The 27,515-nt window shown below is 43.9% G+C and overlaps 1 protein-coding gene across 3 annotated transcripts in view; it reads left to right on the top strand.

Annotated features, from left to right (window-relative positions):
* The window catches only part of MCPH1 (microcephalin 1), a 229,369-nt gene that overhangs the window by 67,779 nt on the left and 134,075 nt on the right, over positions 1-27,515 (top strand). For all 3 annotated transcript variants that reach the window (XM_018041974.1, XM_018041973.1, XM_018041975.1), the window contains 2 exons: positions 4,443-4,480; positions 6,681-6,843. In XM_018041974.1, the coding sequence (XP_017897463.1) occupies positions 4,443-4,480; positions 6,681-6,843 (201 nt within the window). The remainder of the gene's footprint in view (positions 1-4,442; positions 4,481-6,680; positions 6,844-27,515) is intronic.

Raw genomic sequence — 27,515 nt, 5'->3', positions numbered from 1 at the left:
TTTACAGTGGTGGTTATATGCCTTGCCAGTTCACAGAATGTTCACCTGATAACAGTTAAAACTTGCTCTTATGAAGATTTTCAAATAGAGGAAAAGTGAAAGAATTGTCCACGCGTTCCCAAACCAAATTTGTGTTTGCTCCCCCACAGTTTAGTAGAGCCATTTTACTGATAAGAGGGTGTGGTGAAGGAAAGTTCAGGGCCTGAAAAGAACATGCTTGGAAGACCCTAGCTCCCCAAAAACCCTTAGGGTTTTTAATAACCCCCAGTTCCCACCTCACCCTGTCCCCTAGTAAGTACTTTTTTTTTTTTTTAACACCAAAAACGTTTTGTAGTGGAGTATAGCCGATTAACAACGTTGTGATAGTTTCAGGTGAACAGCAAAGGGTCAGCCAGACACACACATGTATCCTTTCTCCCCCAAACCCCTCTCCCATCCAGGCTGCCAGGTAACATCGAGCAGAGTTCCCTGTGCTGTTACGGGGTCCTTGTTGGTTATCCATTTCAAATATAGCAGAGTGTGCCTGGCCTTCCCCAAGTCCCGAACTGTTCCTCCCTGCCCCGGAAACCATAAGCTCATTTTCTATGTCTGTGAGTCTCTTTCTGTTTTATAAGTTCAGTTCTATAGTTTCTTTTTAGATTCCACATATAAGTGATGTCATATGGACATTTCTCCTTCTTTGTCTAACTTACTTCACTCAATATGACACACTCTGGGTCCGTCCAGGTTGCTGTAGGTGGCATGATTTCATCCTTTCTTAATGAATGAATAACATTCCATTGTATGTATGGACCACGTCTTTATCCATTCCTCTGTGGACATTTAGGTTGCTTCCACGCCCTGGCGATTGTAAACAGTGCTCCAGTGAACGCTGGGTTGCGTGTTATCTTTTCGCTGCAGCCCCTAGTAACTTCTGGTCTACTTCTATCTCTACAAGCTTACCTTTTCTAGAAATTTTGTAAATAGAATTATACAGAGTGCATCCTTTTATATCGAGCTTTTTTTCTCTTAGCATGTTTTCAAGAGTCATCCATGTTGTATATGTGAGAACTTCATTTGTTTTTATGGATGAATAATGTTGCATTGTACGTACATTCCAAACTTTGTCTACCCTTTTATCTACTGATGGGCATGGGTTGTTTTCACCTTTTGGCTCTTGTGAAAATTCACATACAAGTGTATGAGTCCTTGTTTTTCAATTCATTTTGATACATGCCAGGAGTAAATTTGCTGGCCCTGTGGTAATTCTCTGTTTCACTTTTTGAGGAGCCACCAGATGTTTCCCACTGCGGCTGCATCATTTTATATTCCAGCCAAAAGGCGTGTGGCTTCCAGCACAAGCCCTCATCAACACTTGCTGTTTTGGGGGTTTTTATTGCTGTTGTTGTTATTGTAACCATCCTAGTAGCTATAAAGTGGTATCTCATTAGGTCTGGTATCTCATTTGAATTTCCCAAATGACTAGTGGTTTAGAGTGTATTTTCACGTGCTACGGGCCATTTGCTTATTTTCTTTAGAGAAATGTCTGTTCAAGTTATTTGCGCATATTTAAAATGAGTTGTCCTCTTTTTGTTGAGTTGTAGAAGTTCTTGTAAACCCTTGTCAAATGTATAATTAGCACATATTTTCTCCCATCTTTTGGGCTATCTTTTCACTCTCTTGATAGTGTTTTCTGATGCCAAAAAAAAGTTGTTAATTTTGATGAAGTCCAATTTATTTAATTATCTTTTTTGCCTCTGCTTTTGGTGCCATAATTTAAGGAACCAGTGTCATGAATATTTTTCCCTATGTTTTCTTCCAAGAGTTTTATAGCTTCTGCTCTCAAATTAGATCTATTTTGAGTTAATTTTTTTCTATAGTGTAAGGTAAAGATCCAGGTTTATTATTTCATGTGTGGTTATCCAGTTCTCTCCGCATCATTTGTTGAAGAGACTATCCATGAACAATCTTGGCAACCTTGTCAAAAATAGTTGACCATAGATGTGAAGGTTTATTTCCAGACTTTCAATTCTGTATTCACATCTATCCCTATGCAGTACTATACAATCTGAGTGCTATAATTGTGTAGTAAATTTTGAAATCAGAAAGTGTGAGATCTCCATCTTGTGGTTCTTTTTCAAGATTGTTTTGGCTATTTATGTTTCCTTGGAATTCCATATGGATTTTAGGATGGATTTTTCCATTTCTACAAATATTGCCATTGGAATTTTGGTAGAGACTGCATTGAATCTGCTGTGGCAAGTATTGTCATCAATAATATTAAGTCTTCCAATTCATGAACACAGACTGTCTTTCCATTTATTTAGGTCATGTTTGATTTCTTTTAGCAATTAAAAAAATTTTCAGTGTACAAGGCTTGCGTTATCTTTGTTAAATTTATTCCTAAGTATTTTATTATTTTTGGTGCTGATAAATGGAATTGGTTTCTTAGTTTCCTTTTCTGATTGTTCATTACTAAGGTATAGAAATACAAATAAGTTTTGTGCTTTTTTTGTTTCCTGCAAATTTGCTGAATTCATTTGTCCTAACATTTTTTTATGGCTTCTTCATAGAGTTTTCTGCCTGTAAGATCTTCTCATCTGTGAAGAGAGACAGTTTGATTTCTTCCTTTGCAATTTGAATTTCTTTTTCTTGCATAGTTCCCTGAAAAGAACAGTAGCTTGGTTTTGGACATGTCACATCTGAGACCCTTACTAGACCTCCAGATGGAGATGTCAGATAGGAGGAGAGTCTGAGTCTTGGCCTCACGGAGTGGGTCTTAGCTAGAAATGGGAAGTTGGGGCTGTAGGCCTTTTGCTCCTGCAGAAAGCCCTGAAGCCATGTGAGGGCTCCTGGGGAGTGAGTGCAGTTAAGAAAGAGAAGCAGCCTGAGGTGCAGTTAGTCATGGAGAAGGAGCCTGTTGATCAGAAGTCAGGAGCGCTTCCTCTGCCTGCCCCACTTCACGCCTTCATTCTAGGAATGAGCGCTTCCCACCGATGACGTCCTACAGGCTGCTTCTGGATGGGTCCCTAGAAGAAAGTAAATGCCTTGGAATGACCTCTGCAGGGTTTTACTTGGGGTTGGCCATGTCGCTGGCTCTGTGTAGTCCTCATTCTAGGATGACACTGAAGCCAGAATCTTACACCTGCATAAAGGCCTTGTCTCCAGACTCAACCCAGGGAGCCGTGCTCACGTTCCACTTATATCCAGGACAGAGGAGAGATGACAAAGGATGTTCTGAAGGGAAACCAAAAACACAGGATGATGGTTGTCCATTGTTGGCTAGCTCTGTGCTGTTTCTGAGGTCTTCCTCCGAGTATCTTTTTCATTCACCTTGTCCCTTCCTTCACTGTCTCTCAATACCCCCATGTGGCACAGAGGCCCTGAGTCCCCATGTGTCCCCCTGGGTCCTTTGGGCACCTTTGGTTCCTTCTCATTCACAGGACCATTCAAGGCACTGCTTTGTGTGCCGTGATGGTTTCGAGGTCATACTGAGCAGCTGGTTCCGTTTCAGGCATATCACATGACCTGAAAGAGTGTAAGAATAGTGTGCATTCACATTTGTTTTTTAAATAAAGAGAACATTTAGGGGACTTCCCTGGTGGTCCAGTGGTTAAGAACCTGCCTTCCAGTTCAGGGAATGTAGGTTTGATCCCTGGTTGGTGAACTAAGATCCCACATGATGTAGGGCAACTAAGCCTGCATACCACAATGAAGACCCGGCACAGACAAAAGTAAATAAATAAAGGTATTTTTTTTCTGATAAAAGAACATTTGCCCTAATGTATATCAAACTATAAAACAGTAGTCATTTCTAGTTGGTAGGAACTACAGGGAAATTTATATGTCTAATTATGTATTTCTGAAACATTTAATTCTTTGCTAGCAGCATGCATAAGTAAAAAGGTTTTAATTTTTATTTTCAAAAATTTGCAGTTGCAATTAATAGGAGATGCCAATACACAAATAAGCAGTTCCATTATCTGTGCTTGTGTGGAAGGGATGAAAGAACCTGCTTAAGTCAGGTAGCAGAAGCTTGAACATTATTGTGTACTTACATCTGAGACTAAGAATATGGTTGCCTAGAAGCCTCAGGAAAAATGGTTTCTAAGCATGCAAGAAAAACGTCTCTTACGCTCTGCTTCCTTGGAAGCGTATTAACAGTTTGGCACCTGTGGAGGCCCACTAGGCAACTGGTAGAATGAATTTCTGGAGGGAAACTGTTTTTTTCTCTTCCACCTCATGTCCTGGATTATTTTGGATTGGTTTGGGGATAGTATCTGGATTTCTCTCTTCTGGGCTATTTTTTTTTTCCAGGAATATAAAGTTTTTTTCCTTTGATATATGCTTAAATGTTTACTTTTAAGTGATGTAACTTTTCAGAAAACAAAGTTTATTTCTGTGGGAAAAATACTTTTTATATTTTTGACTGTTTTTTGTTCCTTCTCTTTTGACATCCGTAGCCAACAAGAACATTAGTCATGACAAGCATGCCATCTGAGTAAGTACTCGTTGTTTTGATAACTTTCTCCTCGATACAGAGTTTGGACTTTTCGTTCATAAACTGCTGGCACTTGGGCAGCCCTCACGTCTGTGCTGTGTCCATATTGCTCTCTGTAATTAATACTGGAGTCAGAAGAGCACTGGAAATAAGAGAGGTGGTGAAAAGGCTGTGAACGGTTCACCACGAAGACCTTTGAGCGGCTTGGACGGCATTTAGAGGCGTTTTAGTGTTTGCCGCTCCTCTTGCTCGGCTTGATCTGCATGGCTCTGCGAGTCCACAACCCCCACCCCGTGAAGGCCCCGTAAGTGGAGCCTCGCTGGTGGAAGCACTTCCCTTCAAGATCTTAAAGAAATGCTTTAGTGGGTCGCTTTCAACCACTGTGGTAAAGCAGCTGTCTGCACATCTGCTGGAAGCATTCACAGCTCCCTAGCGCACTCTTATCATCTCCCTTAAACATTAGCACAATGTTGCACATCGAAAAAAAATACCATGCCTTATTCTTTGCAACAGATTTTTGAATTTTTATTTAAAGAGGAAAAAAAATTTTTTTTTAATAGCAGAAATTTTAGGGCTTTAAGATATCCATCAAAACACTGGGACATCTCAGTGAAAAATAGGCTGCAGAAAGTGCATGCTTCCAAGACTCTGGGTAGCAGGATCCCGTCCCACCTGTGGCATGAAGTGAAAAGGACTGGTCCTTCAAAACCCACGTGTTATCTAGTGAAAAAGAAGCATGCTCACAAGTTCTTTTTACCTCTTGTGAAATACATCGGTCATCCTAAATAGTTTAATACAGAAACGAATAATTGAATATTGGTCTAACATTTTTAAAAGTCTATATTTTTGCCCCAAATTTGAAAAACAAAAAAATACTGATAGCTAACTATTTTCTCAATCGAAGGTTTGAAAATCAAACTCTTCATTTAGGCCATTTTGAATCTCTTTTTGATTCATTCCTGCCCCACAAATACTTGTCAGAAGGTAAGAACAAGACTTAGATGTTCTAAGGTCATATTGATTAGCCGTGTTTTGCAAGGATCCTTGTTATTGATTAGCACATCCAGTGAAGAGCTATAAGCTCCCGAGACTTGGAATGACAAAATCATAGATATGGAGGAACAGGTTTCTAGAGAGCATCTGGCTTAGAGGTTTTCACTTCTTTTTGCTATTGTTTTATTTGCATTTTGTACCCCTCCCCCGATTTAAATATTATCTGCAACTCCAATAAGCATATATCCTCTGGTTAAAGTGATGTGTCCGGTCCTGACTCATCCATCTGCTACACCCTGGGGATCCCTGGAAAATTCTCACCAGGGTAGAGGTCAGGCCTTGTATTTCACAAGTGAAGAAATAGGTCTTGTGATCGGCAAAGCCCAGATCATCATAACTGAGAAATGCCATAATATAAGCAGGAGATAGTTGGAAACAATGTGCGTAATCATGGACAAAACTGCCTCTTTCCTTTTGGAATGTAATTTTTGGAGACGAAAAGTTTCTTAACTCACTGTGCACGTCACAGTGTGGCTCAGAAAGCCTACGTGGTGTTCATGTTTTGGCAGGGATTTCCCAAAGCTGCTGGCAGAGAGGGGGAAAAGCAACATGTCAACGTTAAAGGCATGATAGAAAGGTGATCGTAGAAGGAAGAAAGGGAATATGAAGAGTGATTTGGGAAGAAAGTTAGGGAAGAGAAATATTTAAAGAGGAAAAAGGGTACTTAAGGCATTAATGGAATGACAAATCAGAAGATAAACAGTGATGAGCTTTGTGAAATTTGCCCTGAAGTTTAATCCGAAGTTTTAATAAACAAGACATATAAAATTATATGTTTGACTCTTGATAAACGTTTCATTTTTAAAATAAGTGAGGATCTTGGTTCTGACAGTGCAAAAACTAAGTCCGACAGGACTCAAAAGTACACACTACCGGGTCTGGGTGTCGAGGAGGCCTCGTGCAGGGGGCTGGCCGCTGCCCCCGGAACCGCTGTTTCTTAGCCACTAGAACAGACAGTTGGAGTTGAGATCTGAAATTTATTTCCCCTAGATTTCAAGTTATGAATTGCAGGGAAACGAGAACCACAGAAGAAATCAGTGTACATTTTTTCCTAGTTTTTTTACATTTTAGTTCTTTGTAATCCCCTTGATGTTTATGCATAGGAAACACATCCAACTGTGTGTTGATTTTTCTCCCCGCTTCACAGAAAGTACAGCGTGGTGATCCAGGTCGTGAACAAACTGAAGGGCTTCTCACTGGCGCGGGAGGTGTGTGGTAGCACCACGCACGTGCTGGCCGGGAAGCCGCGCCGCACCCTGAGCGTGCTGCTGGGCATAGCGCGCGGCTGCTGGATCCTGTCCTTCGAGTGGGTAAGCCTCCGCGTCCGCACAGTACGCATGCGCGTCCCGGGTGCTCGCCCCAGGCTGAGTGGCCGGCAGGTCCGTGTTAGTCCCGCCCTCTCTCCCCTGATGGTCCTCGCCTCCAGCCCTGATGGTCCCCAGGAGGATGAGCAGGTAGGTTTCCAGGTAAAGAGCTCACGGCCACGAGAAGATGTAAGATTAGAGCAGACTTGGAATGAGAACGCCCAGTGCATGTTCTCACAGTCAAATGCTCTTTCTTCTGTGCTTGACCGAGAATTAATGTGACCTATGTTAGCGATGGTTTAAAAGCCAAAGGAATTCCGTGATTGTTTTCACAGATGGGTCTACTTACTGAGAGACATGTTCGTTTAATCCCGTTTGGATATGTTATTATCTATGCATGTCTATCTGTAACATTACTTGCCCTTATTTCTGTGTATTAAATGCAGAGTTTGAGGGGGTTTTTTAAGTCATTTTTTTCCCCATTATTATTGAAATTGAAATTGTTTCTTACTCTTTCTATTTTTACTTTGACCCACAACCCGTGGTCACTCCAAAGCATTACTGTCTGATGAGGGTAGCATCGTTGGTTACTTGCGTCACTATTTTACATCTGCTAAGTACCCAGCCTCCCTTCTCCTCCCGCTACTGCTGTTGTTTAGTCACTAAGTCATGCCAATTCTTCTGTGACCTTGTGGACTGTAGCCCGTTAGGCTCCTCTGTCCATGGAACTTCCCAGGCAAGAATACCAGAGTGGGTTGCTGTTTCCTTCTCCAGGAGATCTTCCCAACCCAAGAATCAAATCTGCATCTCCTACATTGCAGGCAGATTCTTTGCCACTGAGCCACCTGGGAATGCTCTGTTAGTTTAAGCCAATAGAATTATAATATGCAAATAAACAGCAGATATATTTGCAAGTTCAGGTGTGGTCTTTTTCCCTTGTTATGATTTAACCTGCACCTCTCTCTGGTGTGTGAGGTTTAAGATATTAGTGGTTGGAGTCATGAAGTGGAAAAGGCTGGAATTCCCCCCACAAAGTCCTGTTTGTCTAGGCAACAATTAGGAATTACCTTACTTAATTATATACAAAGTACTGGTCCACATTTCTTTGTATGCAATGTCATTAATAGCTCCAGCCTCTGTGAATGAATATCCTGTTTGCTTTCTCTCCAATTCACAGTGTCTCTGTTTATCAGTCACCTCTTCCTTCCCTCATGTCTCAGAGGAAGACATTATCTTTTATGAGGCCAGGCAGCTGTGCTCTGTTCTGTACCAGCTTGTCCTCCTGGAACGCAGAGCCAGTGGAGGGCGCGGGCATGAGGGCTCGCCCTCCCCGCTACCGGGTGCGGGAAGCCCTGCCTGGGTGCCCCCGTTTCTGCCCCAAGTCCTGCCAGGGTTCCACCACTGATCATATGTAGAAACAGAGCCAGGTGTGCACTCAACATCAGGCCACTGTGTGAAATTAGCCTCTCTCTGTGGGATTAACTGCTATCCGTGAGCAAGGCGGGAAGTGAAACATGTTATCTGATAAACTTCCTGTGCTCAGGCGGGACTGCCTGCCTGGGCCTTCCTGCCCGAGGGAGGAGCCTTGCCCACGGTGACATAGTGAGCGGACTAAGTGTAAGTGCAGTAATAAGCCAAGAAAAGGAACTAAAAGACATTTAGGTTATAGCGGGGAAGAGAGGGAGCTACCTCTGTTCTCAGACCACATGAGAGTCTGTGTGGACAACTGCAGCAAATCCCCCAGAAAGCTCTCAGGATTAATAAGTGAGGTCAGCAAATTGTTGGCAAACAAGGATTCAGTCGTACACGGTCAACACTAAGATGGTGGTGGTGTTTAGTTGCTCACTTGTGCCTGATTCTTTGTGACTCCCTGGACTGTGGCCAGGCTCCTCTGTTCATGGGATTCTCCAGGCGAAGATGCTGGAATAGGTTGTCATTTTCTCCTCCAGGGCATCTTTCCAACCCTGGCATCGAACCCAGGTCTCCTGCATTGACAGGAAGATTCTTTACCTCTGAGCCACGGGGGAAGCCCCAACATTGACATACGTAAGTTTAAATCCAGCAGAAAAGGGTGTGCAGACTCTGTGGCCTGGAGGGTTGGAGCCGGCAGAGACAGATGGTGCACAAGGACTGGAAGACTCAGTACGGTTCAAAGACCCTCTCCCCTAAAGTGCTCTGCAGATTTAACGTGTTCCTGCTCACACTCACAGGCTTCACTGACGACGCACAGGCTGACTCTCAGATGTATATGTGGAAAATGGGACAGCACAGCTGGGACAGTTTAGAAGGCAAAGCACAGAACTGGAGGCACATGCCTGCAGGGTCCGTGGTACTGTGTTAGTGGCCCCTGGCCATGTTAAATTACTACAAATTTAGAGGCTAACCGCCTCCCCCCCGACCCGACCTGAATTCTCACAGCCTCTGAGGTCAGCAGCCTGCATAGGCTTCCCGGACTCACAGCCAGGTGCTGTGGGGCTCTGTCACTGCCAGAGGCTCCGGGAGAGCTCCTGCTTCCTGCCCCCTTCAGCTTCTGCGGGCCACCCACGGCCCGTGGCTCGCAGCCCCTTCCAGCTGTGATGTCACCAGCCTCTGCTTCACTGGTCACGTCTCTGACTCCCTGCCTCCATCATTCGTTTATTGGGACCCTCGTGGTCTCGCAGAGCCACCGGGATAAACCAGAGCACCTCCCATCTTGAGGTCGTGAGTGTCACTGTACCTGTAAAGCTGCTGTCTCCGTGGCAGGTCACAGACCCCTGGAACTCTCCAAGGATAGCTGCAGGGCCCTTCTTCTGCCTGCTCTCACGATAATGCCAATGCGTTATTTCCATCAGGGCCGCGTAACACTACTGTATCCCTGGCTGATGACTTTTAATTGATTTGAATTCTGTATGTTTAGAAAGACCCAGAAGGAGGAAGGCCATGTGAGATGCAGAGCCTGGGGTGGTGCATCTGCACGTTGAGGAGCCCAAGACTTCAGGGAGCCCCAGGGGGAGGGTGCCTGGGCCAGGTTCGCCCTCAGAGGTCTCCCTCCCGCCCCTCCGGAAGGGATCCTGTCTACACCTTCATGTGGGACTTTTAATCTTCAGAACGGGGTTTGGTCATTGTAGCAAGGAGACAGACTGGTCAAAAATAGAGCTCACTGAGAAAAAACTAAAGAGGAGTTGCTCACAGAAAGACTAGAGTAGGTCACCCTGGGCCTCCAGCCACCCCCAAACTCTGCATGTTCTTCCTGACACAGAGCTCGCCCACGGTGCTGGCCCAGAGCGAGGCTGAGCCACAGGGGAGGGTTGGCTGTGGACCCCCAAGACTTGAGCAAAGGCAAGACTGGGGCGGGGCTGTATTAGTGCCAAAGCCAGGAGCCTGCCTCAGTCAGGGTTTTAACACTAGCAAGACAGTGCAGGACAGCATTCGGTTAACATTTTAAGTAGCACATTTTACCTGCCAGTATAATGATTTCAGGGCTTCCCTGGTGGCTCAGATGGGAAAGAATCTGCTTGCAATGTGGGAGGCCTGGGTTCAATCCCTGGGTTGGGAAGAACCTCCGGAGGAGAGTATAGCAACCCACTCCAGTGTTCTTGCCTGGAGAATCCCATGGACGGGGAGCCTGGCAGGCTACAGTCCATCGGGTCACAAGGAGTTGGACACAACTAAGTGACAAATCACAGCACACATAATGATTTCAAACAGTGGTAAAACAGTTTCTTCAAAATTTAATGGAATTTTGCCCTTTTTAAGCCACTAATTAAGCCACCGGTTCTTCTGGAAGATAGGACTTCTGACAGGTTTATATATTTCACTTGTCTAATGTCTCATACATCCAATGCCTTCTACTAAGAAGACTGGAATACACAGGTAGCTGTTCAGAGGGAGAGGATGGAGTGAAAATGACTGCACTGAAAATGCAGCTTCATTGTACGTCTGTATGCACATGTAAATCCAAATGTGCTTGCTCTGTGTGGAGGTTCCCATCAGGTTCCCCTAAAGAATAATAAGTTCAGGACAGCGAAATGGTGAGCTACCCTGCTGCCCCCTGATTGGGGAGTTTAATCATCCCCAGAGAAAATGGTACATCATGTGAATTGCCAGGCTGGACGAACCACAAGCTGCCGTCATGATTGCCAGGAGAAATATCAACAACCTCAGATACGCAGATGACACCACCCTTATGGCAGAAAGAGAAGAAGAACTAAACAGCCTCTTGATGAAAGTGAAAGAGGAGAGTGAAAAAGGAGGCTTGAATCTCAACATTCAAAAAACTAAGATGGCATCCAGTCCCATCGCTTCATGGCAAAGAGATGGGGAAACAATGGAAACAGAGACAGACTTTTATTTTCTTAGGCTCCAAAATCACTGAGGATGGTGATTGCAGCCATGAAATTAAAAGACGCTTGCTCCTTGGAAGAAAAGCTATGACAGACCTAGGCCGCATATTAAAAAACAAAGACATCATTTTGCTGACAAAGATCTGTCTAGTTAAAGCTGTGGTTTTCCATGTACAGATGTGAGAGTTGAACCCTAAATAAGGCTGAGCACTGAAGAATTATCCTTTTGGACTGTGGTGTTCAAGAAGACTCTTGAGAGTCCCTTGGACTGCAAGGAGATCCTGGGTGTTCATTGGTAGGACTGATGTTGAAGCTGAAGCCCCAATACTTTGGCCACTACATGCGAAGAGTTGACTCATTGGAAAAGACCCTGATGCTGGGAAAGATTGAGGGCAGGAGGAGAAGGGGGCATCAGCAGACAAGATCTGAGGCATCATTGACTCAACTGACATTAGTTTGAGCAAGCTCCAGGAGATAGTGAAGGACAGGTGAGTCTGGTATGCTGCCGTCCATGTGGTCACAAAGAGTCGGACATGACTTAGTGATGAGCAACAGCAAGGAAAATGAGACAGGGTGCTGAGCCGCCCGGGTGCCGGGAACCTTTCCGGCTGGGCAGCCTTAGGGAAGACATCCTATCTCCCTGAGCTGCGGCTCCTCCTTTGTAAGACACACCCAGTGACAGGATGTCCTTCATAGGATCGCGTGAAAGCTAAGAGTTAAAGATGTGTGGTGCTCGTTGAGGCACCTGACAAAAAGTAGGGATTTAACACGTTAGCCTTACAACAGAAATAACTTAGTAACCTCCTGCAAGAACTGTAAAAATCAACTGCTATATCCTGTCCCCATAGCCTTATATAGGGAAAGAGTACTGCTGAGTCGCTTCAGTCGTGTCCAACTCTGTGCGACCCCAGAGATGGCAGCCCACCAGACTCCCCCGTCCCTGGGATTCTCCAGGCAAGAACACTGGAGTGGGTTGCCATTTCCTTCTCCAGTGCATGAAAGGGAAAAGTGAGAGTGAAGTCGCTCTGTCGGGTCGACTCTTAGCGACCCAATGGGCTGCAGCCCACCAGGCTCCTCCATCCATGGGATTTTCCAGGCAGGAGTACTGGAGTGGGTTGCCATTGCCTTCTCCGGGAAAGAGTACATTAACCCTAAAATTGACCAAAGGCACTTGCTCTGGACAAGTGAGCACTTGGTCGAGGACTAAGTGAAGGGAGGCTGGAAATGGGGATGGTCTGGGTGGGCATTGCGGGGTGAGCATCTGCATCCATCCTTGTGTCTTTCCTGATCCAGAGGCCGACCGGAGGATTTCAGTGTGCTTGAGAGCCCACTTCCCCGGAAGGCACTGTGGTGCTGATCTTCTCCAGAAACTTCAGAGTACTGTTTCTCCAAGCAGTTGCTCTCAGGTTCCAAAGATAGTTTTGGAATTCGTGTCTATGCAAACAGCTTCCCAGCGATGCGCAAACCCTCCCAATTCGTGGAAAACACCAACCCCTGGGAAACCGAAAAGCACAGGATACGCTGCGGCTTAAAGAAAAATGCCTGGTCATGTAATTGTGATGACTCAGAGGCTTCCTCTGGTGGTGGGGGGTGGGGGTGGGGGCGGGTTGTGACGTGTTCACTGATGCTTACAGATGAAGGCCTTGGAAAACACCGTAGACACGAACTGAACCCCTTTCCCTGTCCAACTCCATCTTAAATAAGACAGACATGCTCCCTGATTCTTGAATGGCCTCCTTTGATTTTCTAAAATAATTCAAGCAAACAAACGTGATAAGCTGTTCTGAGAGACAGAAGTTGCGCCTGCTGTTTACAGAGCCACACAGGGTGGTTTCTAAAGCTTAACACACAGCACAACGGTCAGCGACTTGTTCGTGACTCTGGACAGGAGCTTCGAAGGTGACGGCTTCTGTTCGGGTCAGTGCTAGAAGAATCCACACGCTTCCTGAAGGATCTCATATCTTTGTGTAAAAGGAACGACTCTCTCCCTGTGGTCTGCCTCCTTTCTGCTCGTCCCCAATGCAATTTGGGGGATTCTTAAAATATTCCTTTTGGCGCGCGCTATCAACTCGCCTCCAAGAAAAACATCACTGGGAATGTTTTTATTTCAGGGTTTGTGTGGTATTCTCTGGAAATTTTTTGTAAAGGAGAATTCTAACAGCTCTTTAAAATTAGATGGTTGTATGTGGCCCGGTTTATCATATCCAAAAAATTATGGTGATTTTATAACACAATTCAGTTTGGATTTTTACTTAATCTTTTGTGTGTGTGTTTGAGAAAACCATGTTGGCATCTTCAGCTTGTTTACCGCAGTTCCTACTTCCACTGTTCACTCTGCTGTTTTCAGCAAAGCAAATAACTTTTTTCATGCTTCATGATCGAGTTGTCTGTCAGAAACATAGAAATGTAGGCCTGTGTCCTGTTCAAGAGGGACAAGAAGTAACACAAAAGAAAAAGAGAGAAATTGGTTTTACCAGAGTGTCCCTTTAGACTAGTTTGTTATATTTTGTTTAAGTGTGGGGCTCCTTGAATTCTCCAGAAGAAGCGTCTTTCACTTACTTAGTGTCTGCCTCACTCTTCCTGACATTACCTGAATTCTGTCCCAGGAGAGGGGGCCCTGCGACGACTTCTCCCCTCTGCTTCCAGTACACGCCACTCTGTCCCCCTTTCAGACACACACAGGAGTGACTCAGCCTCTGTGTTCAGGTTAGAAGGTGTTGATTCTGACTGCTTTTGAGTTAGGCTTGATGGGGACACTTAAAGCTAAGTCTCTTATAAATGCAAATTCAGGGCTTAGAAGCTTCATCAGTCTTGCAGCCAAATTTCAAGGCAGTGTAACTTGTAACAGAAAAGTAGGGGAGCACTTCACAGTCAAGGATGTCGTAGATCAAAACGTGATGTCCTGGCGGGTCAGTTGCCTTGAAATACGGTGATTCCGTTTGGACTTTTCCACGCTGACCTCAGTAGGCGATGCATCTGAGAGATGTACGTTATTAGGGCGAGCGCAGGGTCAGCTGTCTGAGGCAGAGTGAAACGGGCTGTGGCCCCGTAGTCCCTGCAGCCCGTGCCTGTGTGTCGCTCGGAAGAACGCTTAGTCACCCTTCTGAGCTCCCAGCCACTGCTGAAACCAGACTGGGATCCGGCCTTTTCCCTGGTGCATCCCTGTCCTCCTGAGACGGCTCAGGAGGAATACATCCTGAAACTGTCTTCTCTCTTTTCTTTATAAACCTGAAGTGAGTGGACTAACCCTGAATCATTTTTAGACAGAATGCACTTATGCAGTGTGCCTGTGGCCAGGGTTCCCGAGCTGTTTTCCTGCATTCTCTAGCTAACATTTATTGGCTGCAAGGCGCTGACGATGTGAGAGCTCCACCTCGGGTCTTCAGATCTTACTTGGTTTGATTCCAGAGTCATTTTGACTGTGCCAGAGATTATATTTTGATGAAGTACTTACATTTTAAAAAGCATTTTCACATCCTCTGTCTCCTGGACCCCGTGAGATGATAAGCATTGTTGTGTTTAGTGGTGGAGACGCTAGGAAAAGTAGCCCTTCTGACTTGGATATCAGGATTGACTCTTTGAAACAGGCTTGATAAAGATACTACCCTAAGGCACTGGGTAGAAGCAGTCATCTCAGAGCACACCTACTCTGACACTTTTTCCTGTTAAAATAATGGATTCTGTTTGAGGACTGACACAGAGCCTGCCTCCCTGCTCCTTTCCCTTGTGATTCCTGTAGAGTGCCCAACCCCTCCTCTGGGGCCCCAGAAAATGGCGGCCTGCAGGACTCCAGCACCCCATCCACCATCCTCTCAGCCCACCAGGTGTGCCCATCCCACCCTGGAGGAGCGGGCTTGCCCGCAGCCTCACCACTGCAGACAGATGTGAAGGGGGACCTGTCGCTAAGCTGTGTCCACCTCTGCGACCCCATGGACTGCAGCACGCCAGGCTTCCCTGTCCTTCACCAACTCCCAAGTTTTCCTCAAACGCACGTCCATTGATTCAGTGATGCCATCCAACCATCTCATCCTCTGTTGCCACCCTTCTCCTCCTGCCTTCAGTCTTTATCAGCATCAGGATCTTTTGCAATGAGTCAGTTCTTCATATCTGGTGGCCAGAGTATTAAGGAGGGAGGGAGATACCAGATTAAGGTTCTGTATGTTAAAGCAGAGGTCTCTGTGTTCGGCAAGCAGCAGCAAGCAGTATAAATGCATAAGGCTGCATGCGAGAGACCCAGAGACCCCATCCTGTTTAGTGCCCATCCGTTTCAAAACACGGCCTTAAGGGCTCTCGCTGTTTCTATTTTATTTTGCTTAACTTAGGGCAGCCAAGCAGAAGTGCCAGTTCTTAACTTTCCCGAACCTCACATTATCTCTTCCTCACTTTATGCTTGAGAATTCTAGGATTTCCACTTAATCTCCGTGGAACTGAATCACAAATTCAAAGCTCAGTTTCAGAAAAAGCTTCAGTTACACCTAAAGTTACATCTTCGTTATTTAACCTTTGCAACTTTCTGCTGAATCCCTAGACTTCTCTGTGTCTCTGGCGTCCCAAGGAAGCAGTGCTCTCCTTCAGCAACAGCAAGAAAGTTTCACCTTCAGGTTTTCACCAGAAAATGCAGCCATGATTTCATTCTCTGGGACTTTTCGAAAGTGAGATTCAGCCCTGCATCGTCACAATGGCTGTCAGTGACCTTGGGAACTCTGTGAACTGCCATTCTGTAAGGTTTCTGAGCTCTAACCTGAGTCACCATAGATTGCCACAGAGCATCCTTATTGTTCAGTCACTGTGCTGGACTCTTTGAGACGCTGTGGACTGAAGCACGCTGGGCTTCCATGTCCCTCACCATCTCTCGGATGTAGAACCAGGCAGAGCATCAGACTTAACCTCTCTCCATCTCTGCATGAGTCCCCTCTGTGAACTGGGCTTCAGTGGGAATAGTGGCATTTTGAAGAGAGCTGATGGGAGAAGTGCTGGAGTTTTAAAAACCATTGTAATGTCTTTCAAAACAAAATCGACAACATTTTGCTACCTGATGCTTACTATGTGTGATCCACACAATGAGTTTCTCCTAAAATTCATTGCCCTGGAAGGTTCCCTACAGAAAACGTTCTCAGCTCTTCTTTACCAGATAATAAGACATACATAAAAGTGCTTTTGCAACTGAACTAGCAGCTTGCCTTAGATGGCATGATAGATCTACATCTTAGTTCTTTTGATCTGTATTCTTTTGCAAGAACAGATAATGCTGTGCTTGAATATTAAAGTTTGCATAACCTGATAATCTATCAAGCACTGGTTGTTCTCAGAGAGTTCACAGACCTGAGACACACAAACACAGTCATGGGCTCTTGTGAAGTGGGGCAGGAGGAGATGCTTCTGTCCTTCACAAGGTCCTTCCTGCCTTCCTCACGGGCTGCCTGCTACGTGCCGTATCACGCAGCCTGGGAGAGGGCCTTCAGTGACTAGAGAAGCGCATCTCCACCGGCTTTGTTTCCTATAGCTAGTTTATCTTCGTTTCATTGTTGTTCAGTTGCTCAGTCGTGTCCAACTCTTTGCGACCCCCTGGACTGCAGCACACCAGGCTTCCCTGTCCATCACCATCTCCCAGAGTTTGCTCAGACTCATATCCATTGAGTCAGTGATGCCATCCAACCATCTCATCCTCTGTTGCCTCCTTCTCCTCCTGCCCTCAGTCCTTCCCAGCATCAGGGTCTTTTCTAGTTCAAAAGCACCAATTCTTTGGTGCTCAGCCTTCTTTATGGTCCAGCTCTCACATCCATACATGACTACTGGAAAAACTACAGCTTTGATTATAGGGACCTTTGCTGGCAGAGGGATGACTCTGCTTTTAACATGCCATCTAGGTTTGTCTTAGTGTTTCTTCCAGGGAGCAGCCATGTGTTGCTCATTTGGTCTCACTGAGTGATAACAACAAGAGAGACTAATACATAAGTGTTAATTTATGTGCAGGACTTTTTTCCTTTTGTTGTTGTTCAGTCACTAAGTTGTGTCTGGCTTTTTGCAACCCCATGGACTGCAGCGTGCCAGGCCTCCCTGTTCCTCACTTTCTCCCAGAGTTCACCCAAGTTCATGTCCATTGAGTCGGTGATGCCATCCAACCGTCTCATCCTCTGCTGCCCTCCTCTCCTTTTGCCTTCAATCGATGGATGCCTTCTTGAAGTAAAACATTTCATTGTTAAACTGTGAGCAGTATTTTTGGTAGTAAAACTCATGAGAGAGTTTTGGCCATAGCCTCCTTGGCACAAGGGTCTAGGACCAGACCAGGGCTGTTTCGGATGTGACGGCAGCACCTGTGTGGCAGACACCAGTTGTTTAGTGATCACAAGCTCTTCAGGACAGAGGCTGTGCCTGTCTTGTCTTACGTGGCCCAAGACTTGGGCTGGGGCGTGAGGCGCAGCACTTTGTAGCAGAATGAATGAGTGAGCAGATGGGTGACTGAACATACTGATATTTCTTTTAAAAGTCTTGGAATTTCTTCTAGCCTCTGAGCTAAAAATGTCATTTAAAAAAATTGTACATCATTATAAATTACAGAAGTGCCCATGTAGTTCGTGTGTTTCTTATTAACATTCATGAAAATAAGATGACCTGATGCTCATTTAAGGAAAACCATCTTATAACTCAAATTCACAGAAAGAACAAAAAACAGTGATTGCTCTTAGTAGCCATAATATTTGGTTTATTGTCAGTGATGGTAATAATAATTTCTACTTTGTTTTCATACAGTGATGTTTCTGCTATTTATTTTAGTTACATTGGAATGTGTTATATTTATTTCTTTGTTTTCATTTTGATAAGAAAAGTAGAGCTTGTGTTATTTATAAAGATGTTTGGACTTCACATTTAAGTACCCTGGTGAAATTCCGGGTCACCATGCTCTCTACTGAGCAATATGTAAAAAGTGGCTCATTGTGAGCAGTTAAGCTCTAAAATCCAAGAATAACCCATCTTCATTTTCGCAGCCTGGAAAAGATTGGGTAAAGTATAAGCAGAATGAATCTAACTTCAGTGCCTGCACGTGATACAGCCAGACATTTTTGTAAGAACGTTCAAGTACATATCAACATGTAGCTTCTTTTTCCCTCTTCCCATCTGGTATCTCGTCTCTGTGAAGTTAATATCTCTTACATAAGGGAGGAGAATTCTGAGCTACTTATTTTTAGCACTTTATTGCTAATTTTTTTGTTTTGGTTAAATAGGTTGTATTAAGTTTTTGGTTTCCTGCCATGCCCCCACCCCCTTTTTTGAGACAGCTGAAGCAGTGCTTTTCAAACCTTAAAAACCTGTGAATCACTGGAGGATCTTATTAAAATGCAGATTCTGACTCAGTGGGTCTGGGTCTTGGGTTCTTCATTTGCCTCCAGGTGATGTTTTGGCTGCTGGTCTCAGGACCACATAGGGAAGAGCTGGTGCCCAGTGAGCATGTCTGAGAATGGGTACGATGTTAGTCACATAGAAAAGTAAAGAGTGTGGGGCTGCCTTGCTGGGAGACTTACGTACGCTCAGCTTGTCAGTGTTGTGGTTCAAAGTCGTGTCCGACTCTTTGTGACCCCATGGACTGCAGCACGCCAGGCTTCCCAGTCCTTCACCATCTCCTGGAGTCTGCTCAGACTCATGTCCATTGAGTTGGTGATGCCATCCAGCCATCTCACCCTCTGTCATCCCCTTCTCCTCCCACCTTCAATCTTTCCCATCATGGTTATTAAAAGTTATACTATTGATAGCCTCAGTGTTTCAAAGTGGAAACTGAAACTTGAGCAGTTCTAATAGATTGCTCACAGTCACAGTGCTTGCAAATGGTGAATTTGAGATTTGAATTCAGCTTTTCCTCCATCCATAGGCCTTGGACTTTCTGACATCTAATTCCAGAGGTAGCCTAGAGGATATTTTTATTTTTTGCTTCCTTGAACTTTGATATATTCATTCTGTGACTGCACATCACCTCTTTGTGTTTTCAAAAGATTAATGGGTAAGAGTGAATTTTGTTCCCAGCCTTGCCATTCTCCAGCTGTGTGACGACTAAGGCAGGACGTGTCCAGAGAACACTCAGTACTGATTTACTGTTATTAAACAAGCTTGTTTTTTTGACACCTGTTGCTAGTCTCCCTTCAAATCTTGAAACCTTGAAGCCAAATGAAAGAAGCCAGAAGGTCACATATTGTAAGATTCCTTTCATATGATGGACCTGAAAGGGGAAGGTCCTTGGACAGAAGGCTGAATAACAGTTAACCAGGCTGAAAGAGAGAAGCGGATGAGGAGTAACCGCTTAATGGGTACGGGGTGTATCCCTGGCCTGACCCAGAAGTTTCAAAACTAGACAGAGGTGGTGATTGCTCAACAGTAAACTAAATGCCACCGGGCGGAACCCTCCAAAATGGTTACTTGTGTATTCTGTGAATTTCACCTCAAGTTTAAAATCCCATGGAAAATTGCCTCACCGAGGCAGACTACTGGACAGGCTTGTTTTTTTTTTAAGTGACTTGATGGCATTATAGAAAACATTTCTTGGTGTTCTGAGATGTGTTGGAAATACTTACTTTGGAGCAAACATCGTTGCCTTGAAACTTAGCCAGTTCAAGTTGGTCTTTCTGGGAGACCAGACCTCCTCTGTTTTCTGGCTCTAAAGTGTTCAGGACTTAAGCATCCTATTATATGGTTATTACAAGTTACACTGTTGATAGCCGCAGTTTTTTTATCCTGAAGCTTAATCTAGAAACAACTTTATTGCCACAGCACTTGCATTAACTACATGGATATTTTTGTAATCTATAATAATATATAATATTTTCATATGATAAAAAGGTTAACTGACTTGCCTCTTGTCACAAACCTGTAAAGAGATGGGCATTGGTTTAACCCACTTGCCTGGGTTCTGTGTTAAACAGTACATGATACTGTCTCTTTGTGGAAAAAAAGCATAAATATCATTATTCTTTCTAGAAAAAGTTAAAGCAATGGACCTAGTAGCACATTCTCTTAAGGTTTTATTGTTTCAGGAAAATCAATTACTCTTATAACCGAGGCAAAGAATCTGTGAGATCTGATGAGAAAAATATAATTTTATTTTTATAGTTCTGTTATTAGCTTAAAATTTTTAAAATTAGCAGTGACCAGTTTTGTTACTCTTGGATAGGAAACAAATTTGCAAATGCTGAATATATGTTTCTGTGTCTCCACAGACTCTTACAACAAAGGGTTGTGTGTTTTTTTTTTAACCCCAGTTGATGTGGGGAAGGATTGTTGTTGTTTTCCAGTTGCTCAGTCATGTCCAACTCTTTGTGACCCCGTGGACTGCAGCACGCCAGTCTTCCCTCTCCTTCACTATCTCCCAGAGTTTGCTCAAACTCATGTCCATTGAATCCATGATGCCATCCAACCATCTCACCCTCTGTTGTCCCTTTCTTCTGCCTTCAGTGTCTCCCAGCATCAAGGTCTTTTCCAGTGAGTTGGCTCTTGGCATCAGGTGGCCAAAGTGTTGGAGCTTCAGCTTCAGCATCAGTCCTTCCAATGAATATTCAGGGCTGATTTCCTTTAGGAGGGGCTGGTTGGATCTCCTTGCAGTCCAAAGGACCCTCAAGAGTCTTCTCCAGCACCACAGTTTGAAGCATCAATTCTTCCGCATCCAACCCTCTTTAGGGTGCAGCTCTCACATCGGTACATGACTACTGGAGATGGAAGGGCAGAAAGTTTAATTTAATTTTATTTAATTATTTAATTTAATTGTTTCTTTTCAGTAATTAGAGAAAATACATATACTTTCAACCTGTTTGAAATCAAGTAGATTCCCTTGGATTAAATCTGTGGCGCAAGTTTCTAAACCATCAGATTTGAATTTTAATTACTTAATTGGCATTTTATATAATATGAAGTTCTTTGTATTCAAAGAGTATTGTTGACTTTTCCCATAGAGCAGACACCCCCGTTTTTTCCCCTTGGCTGCTATGTTCACACTATGTTCTTAGTCCCAAAATGCAGTTGGATTTTAGCAGTTGTGTATGGTAGGTGGTATGGTCTGGAGACAAGTCCAAAAACAATGATTGATTAGCCTGGCTGTTTAGAAACTGGGAGTAAACAATATTACAGTCACACTAAGACATTGTGAATGTTAATAAATGGTTTCAAGCCAATTAGTAATGCTCTCAAGTAAGTTACATCAGCTTCCTTTGTAGTTGTGGTTATTAACTCCACAGATCCCTTTCATAATTTACTTCTCTCTCACCGACCTTCTAAAATCTCTTATACATGGAAATAAGTAGTTTTCCCTTTTTTTTTTTTTTGAAATGCAAAAAATTAAGGGTAACTTGTTTAGTGTCTTTGCTTGTTAAATACTCTGAATAAATTAATTTTTAAGACTACTGAAGAAAATTTTTTAGACAGTAAACTATTAAGAAATTAAAGTGAATATTACCCTGATGTCTCAGTGGTAAAGAATCTCCTGCCAACGCAGGAGTTGTTGTTCAGTCACCAAATCATGTCCAACTCTTCGAGACCCCATGGACTACATCACAGCAGGCTTCCCTGTCCCTCACCATCTCCCAGAGTTGGCCCAAGTTCATGTTCATTGAATTGGTGATGCCATCCAACCGTCTCATCCTCTACTGCCCTTTTCTTCTGCCTTCAGTCTTTCCCAGCATCAGGGTCTTTTCCAGTGAGTCACCTGTTCGCATCGGGCACTCAAAGTATTGGAGCTTCAGCGTCAGTCCTTCCTATCAGCATTCACAGTTGATTTCCTTTAAGGTTGACTGGTTTGATCTCCTTGTTGTCCAGGGAACTTTGAAGAAACTTCTCCAGCACCACAGTTGGAAAGCATCAATTCTTCGGTACTGTGCCTTCTTTATGGTCCAGTTCTCACATCCATACTTGACTACTAGAAAGACCTTAGCCTTGACTCTACGGACCTTTGTCAGCAAAGTGATGTCTTGTTTTTAACACGCTGTCTGGGTTTGCCATAGCTTTCCTGCCAAGAAGCAATCGCCTTCTAACTTCATGGCTGCAGTCACCATCTGTGTTGATTTTAGAGCCCAAGAAGAGGAGATCTGTCGCTGCTCCCATACTTTCCCCATCTGTTTGCCATGAAGTGATGAGACCGGATGCCATGATCTTCCTTTTTTTTAATACTGAGTTTTAAGCCATTTTTTTCACTCTCCTCTTTCACCTGCATCAAGAGGTTCTTGAGTTCTTCCTTTCTACCATTGGAGTAACATCATCCGCATGTCTGAGGTTGTTGATATGTCTCTCAGCAGTCCTGATTCTGGCTTGCAATTCATCCAGCCCAGCATTTCACATGATGTGCTCTGTGTGTGAGTTAAATAAACAGGTGGCAGTAGACAGCCTAGTTGTACTCCTTTCTCAGTCCTAAACCAGTTAGTTGTTCCATAGAAGGTTCTAACTGCTGATTCCTTACCTGCATAAAAGTTTCTCAGGAGACAGGTAAGATGGTCTGGTATTCTCATCTCTTAAAGAGTTTTCCACAGTTTGTCATGATCCACAGAATCAAAGACTTCAGCATAATCAGTGAAACAGAGGTAGATGTTTTTCTGGAATTCTCTTGCTTTCTCTATGATTCAGTGAGTGCTGGCAGTTTGATCTCTGGTTCCTCTGCCTTTTCTAAACCCAGATCGAACATCTTTAAGTTCTCAGTTCACGTGTGCTGAAGCCTAGCGTGCAGGATTTTGAGCATAACCTTTCTAGATGAGAGATGCGTGTGACTGTCCGATGGTTAGCACGTTCTTCAGTACCGCCCTTCTTGGGAGTTAGGGTGAGACTCGACCTCCTCCAGTCCTTGGCCACTGCTGGGTTTACAGACTTGCTGACATACTGAGTGCAGCACTGGGATGTACGTGCATGTGCTCAGTCCTGTCTGACTCTTTTCGGTCCCAGGGACCACCAGGCTCCTCTCTCCGTGGAATTTCCCAGGCAAGAATACTGGAATGGGTTGCCATTTCCTACTCCAAGGGATCTTCCAGACCCAGAAATCAAACCTGTCTTCTGCATCAGTGGGTGTATTCCTTACCACTGCACCTCCTGAGGAGCGCTTCGATAGCATTGTCTTTTAGGATTTTAAATAACTCTGCCGGAATTCCGTCACCTCCATTAGCTTTATTGTCTGCTGTGCTTCCTATTCCTAAGGCCCACTTGTCTTCACACTCCAGAATGTCTGGCTCTGGGTGAGTGACCACACCATCACAGTTATCTGGGTCCTTATGATCTTTTTTGTACAGTTCTTCTGGGTATTCTTTCCGTCTCTTCTTGATCTCTTCTGCTTTGTTAGGTCTTTACCATTTCTGCCCTTTATTGTGCCGTTTTTGGATGAAATGTTTCTAATTTTCTTGAGGTGATCTCAAGTCTTTCTCCTTCTTTCCTCTAGTTTCTCCCTTGTCCATTGAGGAAGCCCTTATCTCTCCTTGCTGTTCTGTGGAACTCTGCATTTAACTGGGTGTGCCTTTCCCTTTCTCCCTTGCTTTTTGCTTCTCTTCTTTCTTCAGCTTTCTGTAAAGCCTTCTCCTTCTCAGACAGCCACTTTGCCTTCTTGCTTTTCTTTTTCTTCGGGATGGTTTTGTTCACTGCCTCCTGTACAGTATTATGAATCTCTGTCCATAGTTTTTCAGGCTCTCTGTTTACTAGCCCAAATATCTTGAATCCATTGGTCACCTCTGCTATATATTCATAGGGGATTTTATTTAAGTAATACCTGCCTGACGTAGTGGTTTTCCCCACTTTCTTTAGTTTAAGCCTGAATTTCACTATGAGAAGCTGATGATCTGAGCCACAATCAGCCCCAGGTCGTGTTTTTGCTGACTGTACATAGCTTCTCCATCTTTGGCTACAGAGAATGTAATCAATCTGATTTTGGTATTGACCATCTGGTGATGTCCCCGTGTAAAGCTGTCTCTCGTGTTGTTGAAAAAAGAAAAGTGAAAGTGAAGTCGCTCAGTCATGTCCGACTCTTTGCGACTCGTGGACTGTAGCCCACCAAGCTCCTCCGTCCATGGGATTCTCCAGGCAAGAATACTGGAGTGGGTTGCCATTTCCTTCTCCAGGGGATCTTCCCAACCCAGGGATCGAACCCAGGTCTCCCACATTGCAGGCAGACGCTTTAACCCCTGAGCCACCAGGGAAGCCCCCTGTTGTTGAAAAAGGGTGTTTGCTGTGACCAGTGTGTTCTCTTGACACAGTTCTGTTAGCTTTTGCCCTGCTTCATTTTGTACTTCAAAGCAAAACTTGCTTGTTACTGTGGGTATCTCTTGCCTTCCTACTTCAGCACTCCAATCTCCTGTGATGAGTAAGACATCTTTTTTTGATGTTAGTTCTAGAAGGTCTTCTAGGTCTTCATAGAACTGATCAACTTCAGCTTCTTTGGCATTGGTGGTTGGGGCATAGACTTGAATTACTGTGATGTTTAATGTTTTGCCTTGAAAAAGAACCAAGGTCATTCTATCATTTTTGAGGTTGCACCCAAGTACTGCATTTTGGACTTTTGTTGATTATGAGGGATACTCCATTTCTTGTAAGGGATTTTTGCCTACAGTAGTAGATATAATGGTCATCTGAATTAAATTCAATCATTCCCATCCCTTTTAGTTCACTGATTCCTGAGATGTTGATATTACTCTTGCCATCTCCTGTTTGACCATGTCCAGTTTACCTTGATTCATGGACCTAACATTCCAGGATCAGATTTTACTTTGATCACCAGACAGAGCCACAGCTGAATGTAATTTCTGCTTTGGCCCGGCCGCTTCATCCTTTCTGGAGCTGTGAGTAGTCGCTCTCTGCTCTTCCCCAGTAGCACATTGGACACCTCCCGACCTGGAGGACTCATCTTTCAGTGTCGTATCTTTTTGCCTATTTATACAGCTCATGGGGCTCTCATGGCAAGTATACTGGGTTGGTTTGCCAGTCCCTCTTCCAGTGCATCACATTTTATCAGAACTTTCCACTGTCTCGGGTGGAGACGTGTCCCTATGGAGACATATGACCCATTTGTCTCGGGTGGCCCTGCAGAGCGTGGCTCATAGCTTCACTGAGTTATGCAAGCCCTTTTAATCACAACAAGGCAGTGATCTGTGAAGGGGCAATGCAGGAGATGCGAATTCAATCCCTGCATCAGGAAAATCCCCTGGAGAAGGAAATGACAACCCACCCCAGTTTTCTTGCCTGGGAAATCTCATGGACAGAGGAGCCTGGCAGGATATACTCTATGGGGTTGCAAAGAATCAGGACACGACTTAGTGATTAAATAACAAAGTGACTGTTTAAGAAAAAAAATTAGTTTAATGGGTTCTGATTCAGAAAGTGGCATTTAGTTCTTTTGATCCTTCAGAATGTTCTAACTATTTTATGGGGAATAGAGAGTTGAAGAACCTAATAAAAGCTGTGATAATTAGCCAGCACCAGTACCAAATAAGAATAGGTGATTTTTTTTTTACTTAAAAAAAACAAATTCTTGTGCTTTCCTTAGACGCATTAATTTATATTCAAGAACAATTTGGGTTTATGCTATCATAATAAACCAAATTAATCTGCCTCACAAAACTGTCCAGGCAACTTTAATGCTTTCACTGCTCCTCTCTGCGTTGTATTGGAAGTCCTAACCAGCAAGAAAAAGTATGCACATAGAAAGAAATAGAACTGTCTATTTACGTAAGACATGATGGTTTACATAGACGATGTGAACATGTCTACAGAGAAACTCCTACAGCTAGTAAGTTGAGTTAAGCAAGATTACAGGTTACAAAGTCAATATACAAAGTTTGGTTGTATTTCTGTTTACTAGCTATGAACACCTGGAATCCCTTTTTTTTTTTTTTTAATGCCATTTATATTAGCAACCCCAGAAGTTGAAATATTTAGCTAAATCTGACAGAATATTTGCAGGATCTGTATACTGGAAACTACAAAACACTTAAGAAAAAAAATTTTTTGAGACCTAAATAAAAGGAAATAGATACAAGTCCACCAAGATGTTTCTGTAGACATTGACGAGCTGGTTCTAGGTGCAGCACACTTCTCTAAGAGAAGGGCTAAGTTGGAGACTTCTGCGTGAGCGGCATCTAGTGAAGTGGAAGCAGCTCAGTCGAGGCCGACTCTGCGACCCCATGGACTATACAGGAGTCTAGGTGGCTGGCGGAGAACTCTCTGTACTGTTTTGGCAGTTCTTTCATAAGGGCGAAATTACCCCCAAATAAAATGTTTTCAGAATCAAGTGTAATTTATGAGGCCTCTAATAGAAATGGCACTCCCTGACATGTTGTTTCCCAGCCCAAACTCTCTCCTAAAATATCTTTCTGATATTTTATTTGCATATTTCTAAATAAAATGCTTTTCCTGGGTTTTTGTTTTGTTTCATTTTTTTTCTCATAGACATTATCTATAGCCGTCCTCTATAGGAGATTAAAATCGACCGTATAGCTTTCACTGTGACGTACACGTCCCCTCCCATCTACCCAGTGTGGTCTGGCTTTTGTTTGCCATGCTATATATACGTGTAAATACGCACTCATTCACATCTGCGTACACACAGGTGACTATGTGCATGCTGTTTAAGCTGAGTCATATTATATACGATGATGCTATTTTGTTTCTGGTAATTTTTGTTTGTTTTTTTTAAGCTAATCATTGACAGTCATTAAGCTAGTCATTGACAGTCATTTTCATTACTTCGGTTTTTTTTTTTTTTTCCCTATGTGCCTACTACTAACTCACTGCAAAAATTTCTAAAAGCATTTTAGCTTTTTCTCCGTAACTGTCTGCACACCAGATAGTTCTCCAGTCCCATCTGGTTTTCTTGGGGTTCCCAGCCCCTGAATCCCTTTGTTCTTCTGCTCCCCTCGAGACTGGTTTTCCCTTGGTCTCCCAAGCAGCTGGTATCCTGGGGCTTCCCATCACTGTCATCCCAGGAATTCCCTTTGGTTTGTTTTGTTCTCTGTTTTCATGCTAGAGGCTCTTATCCAATGAGGAGAAAGTCATGTTTAATAATGAGGACTGATTGAAATCCTGTTTGCCTGAGTGTATAAATCTTCTGATAAGGTGGAGGTGTTTGACAGAGGGAAGTCCATGGGTCATTATCTGTGTGTCTGTTTTTCCCTGAGCTGACTTGTTTCCCCGACAAATCATGGCTCTGTGCTCGTGTCTTGGGGTGAGGGCTCTGCTGTAGACGTTGTCCCTACTTCTCACCACTGCTCCCAGAAAGTCTGTCTGATTTTAGTCTTATTCCAGAAGAGGGTGGGCAGGACGTAGGAGATTTCTCTTTCTCGTTCTGTTCTACACTGCATTTTCACAGGTTAGTAGTAACCACTTTCCCTGCCTTCCTGGTAATCTGTGGAAGGAATT

This window comes from Capra hircus, chromosome 27 (genome assembly GCF_001704415.2).
Source record: "Capra hircus breed San Clemente chromosome 27, ASM170441v1, whole genome shotgun sequence".
NCBI classification, from domain to species: domain Eukaryota; kingdom Metazoa; phylum Chordata; class Mammalia; order Artiodactyla; family Bovidae; genus Capra; species Capra hircus.
Note: the sequence above shows the minus strand (reverse complement) of the source record. Positions and strands in the feature narration are given on the sequence as shown.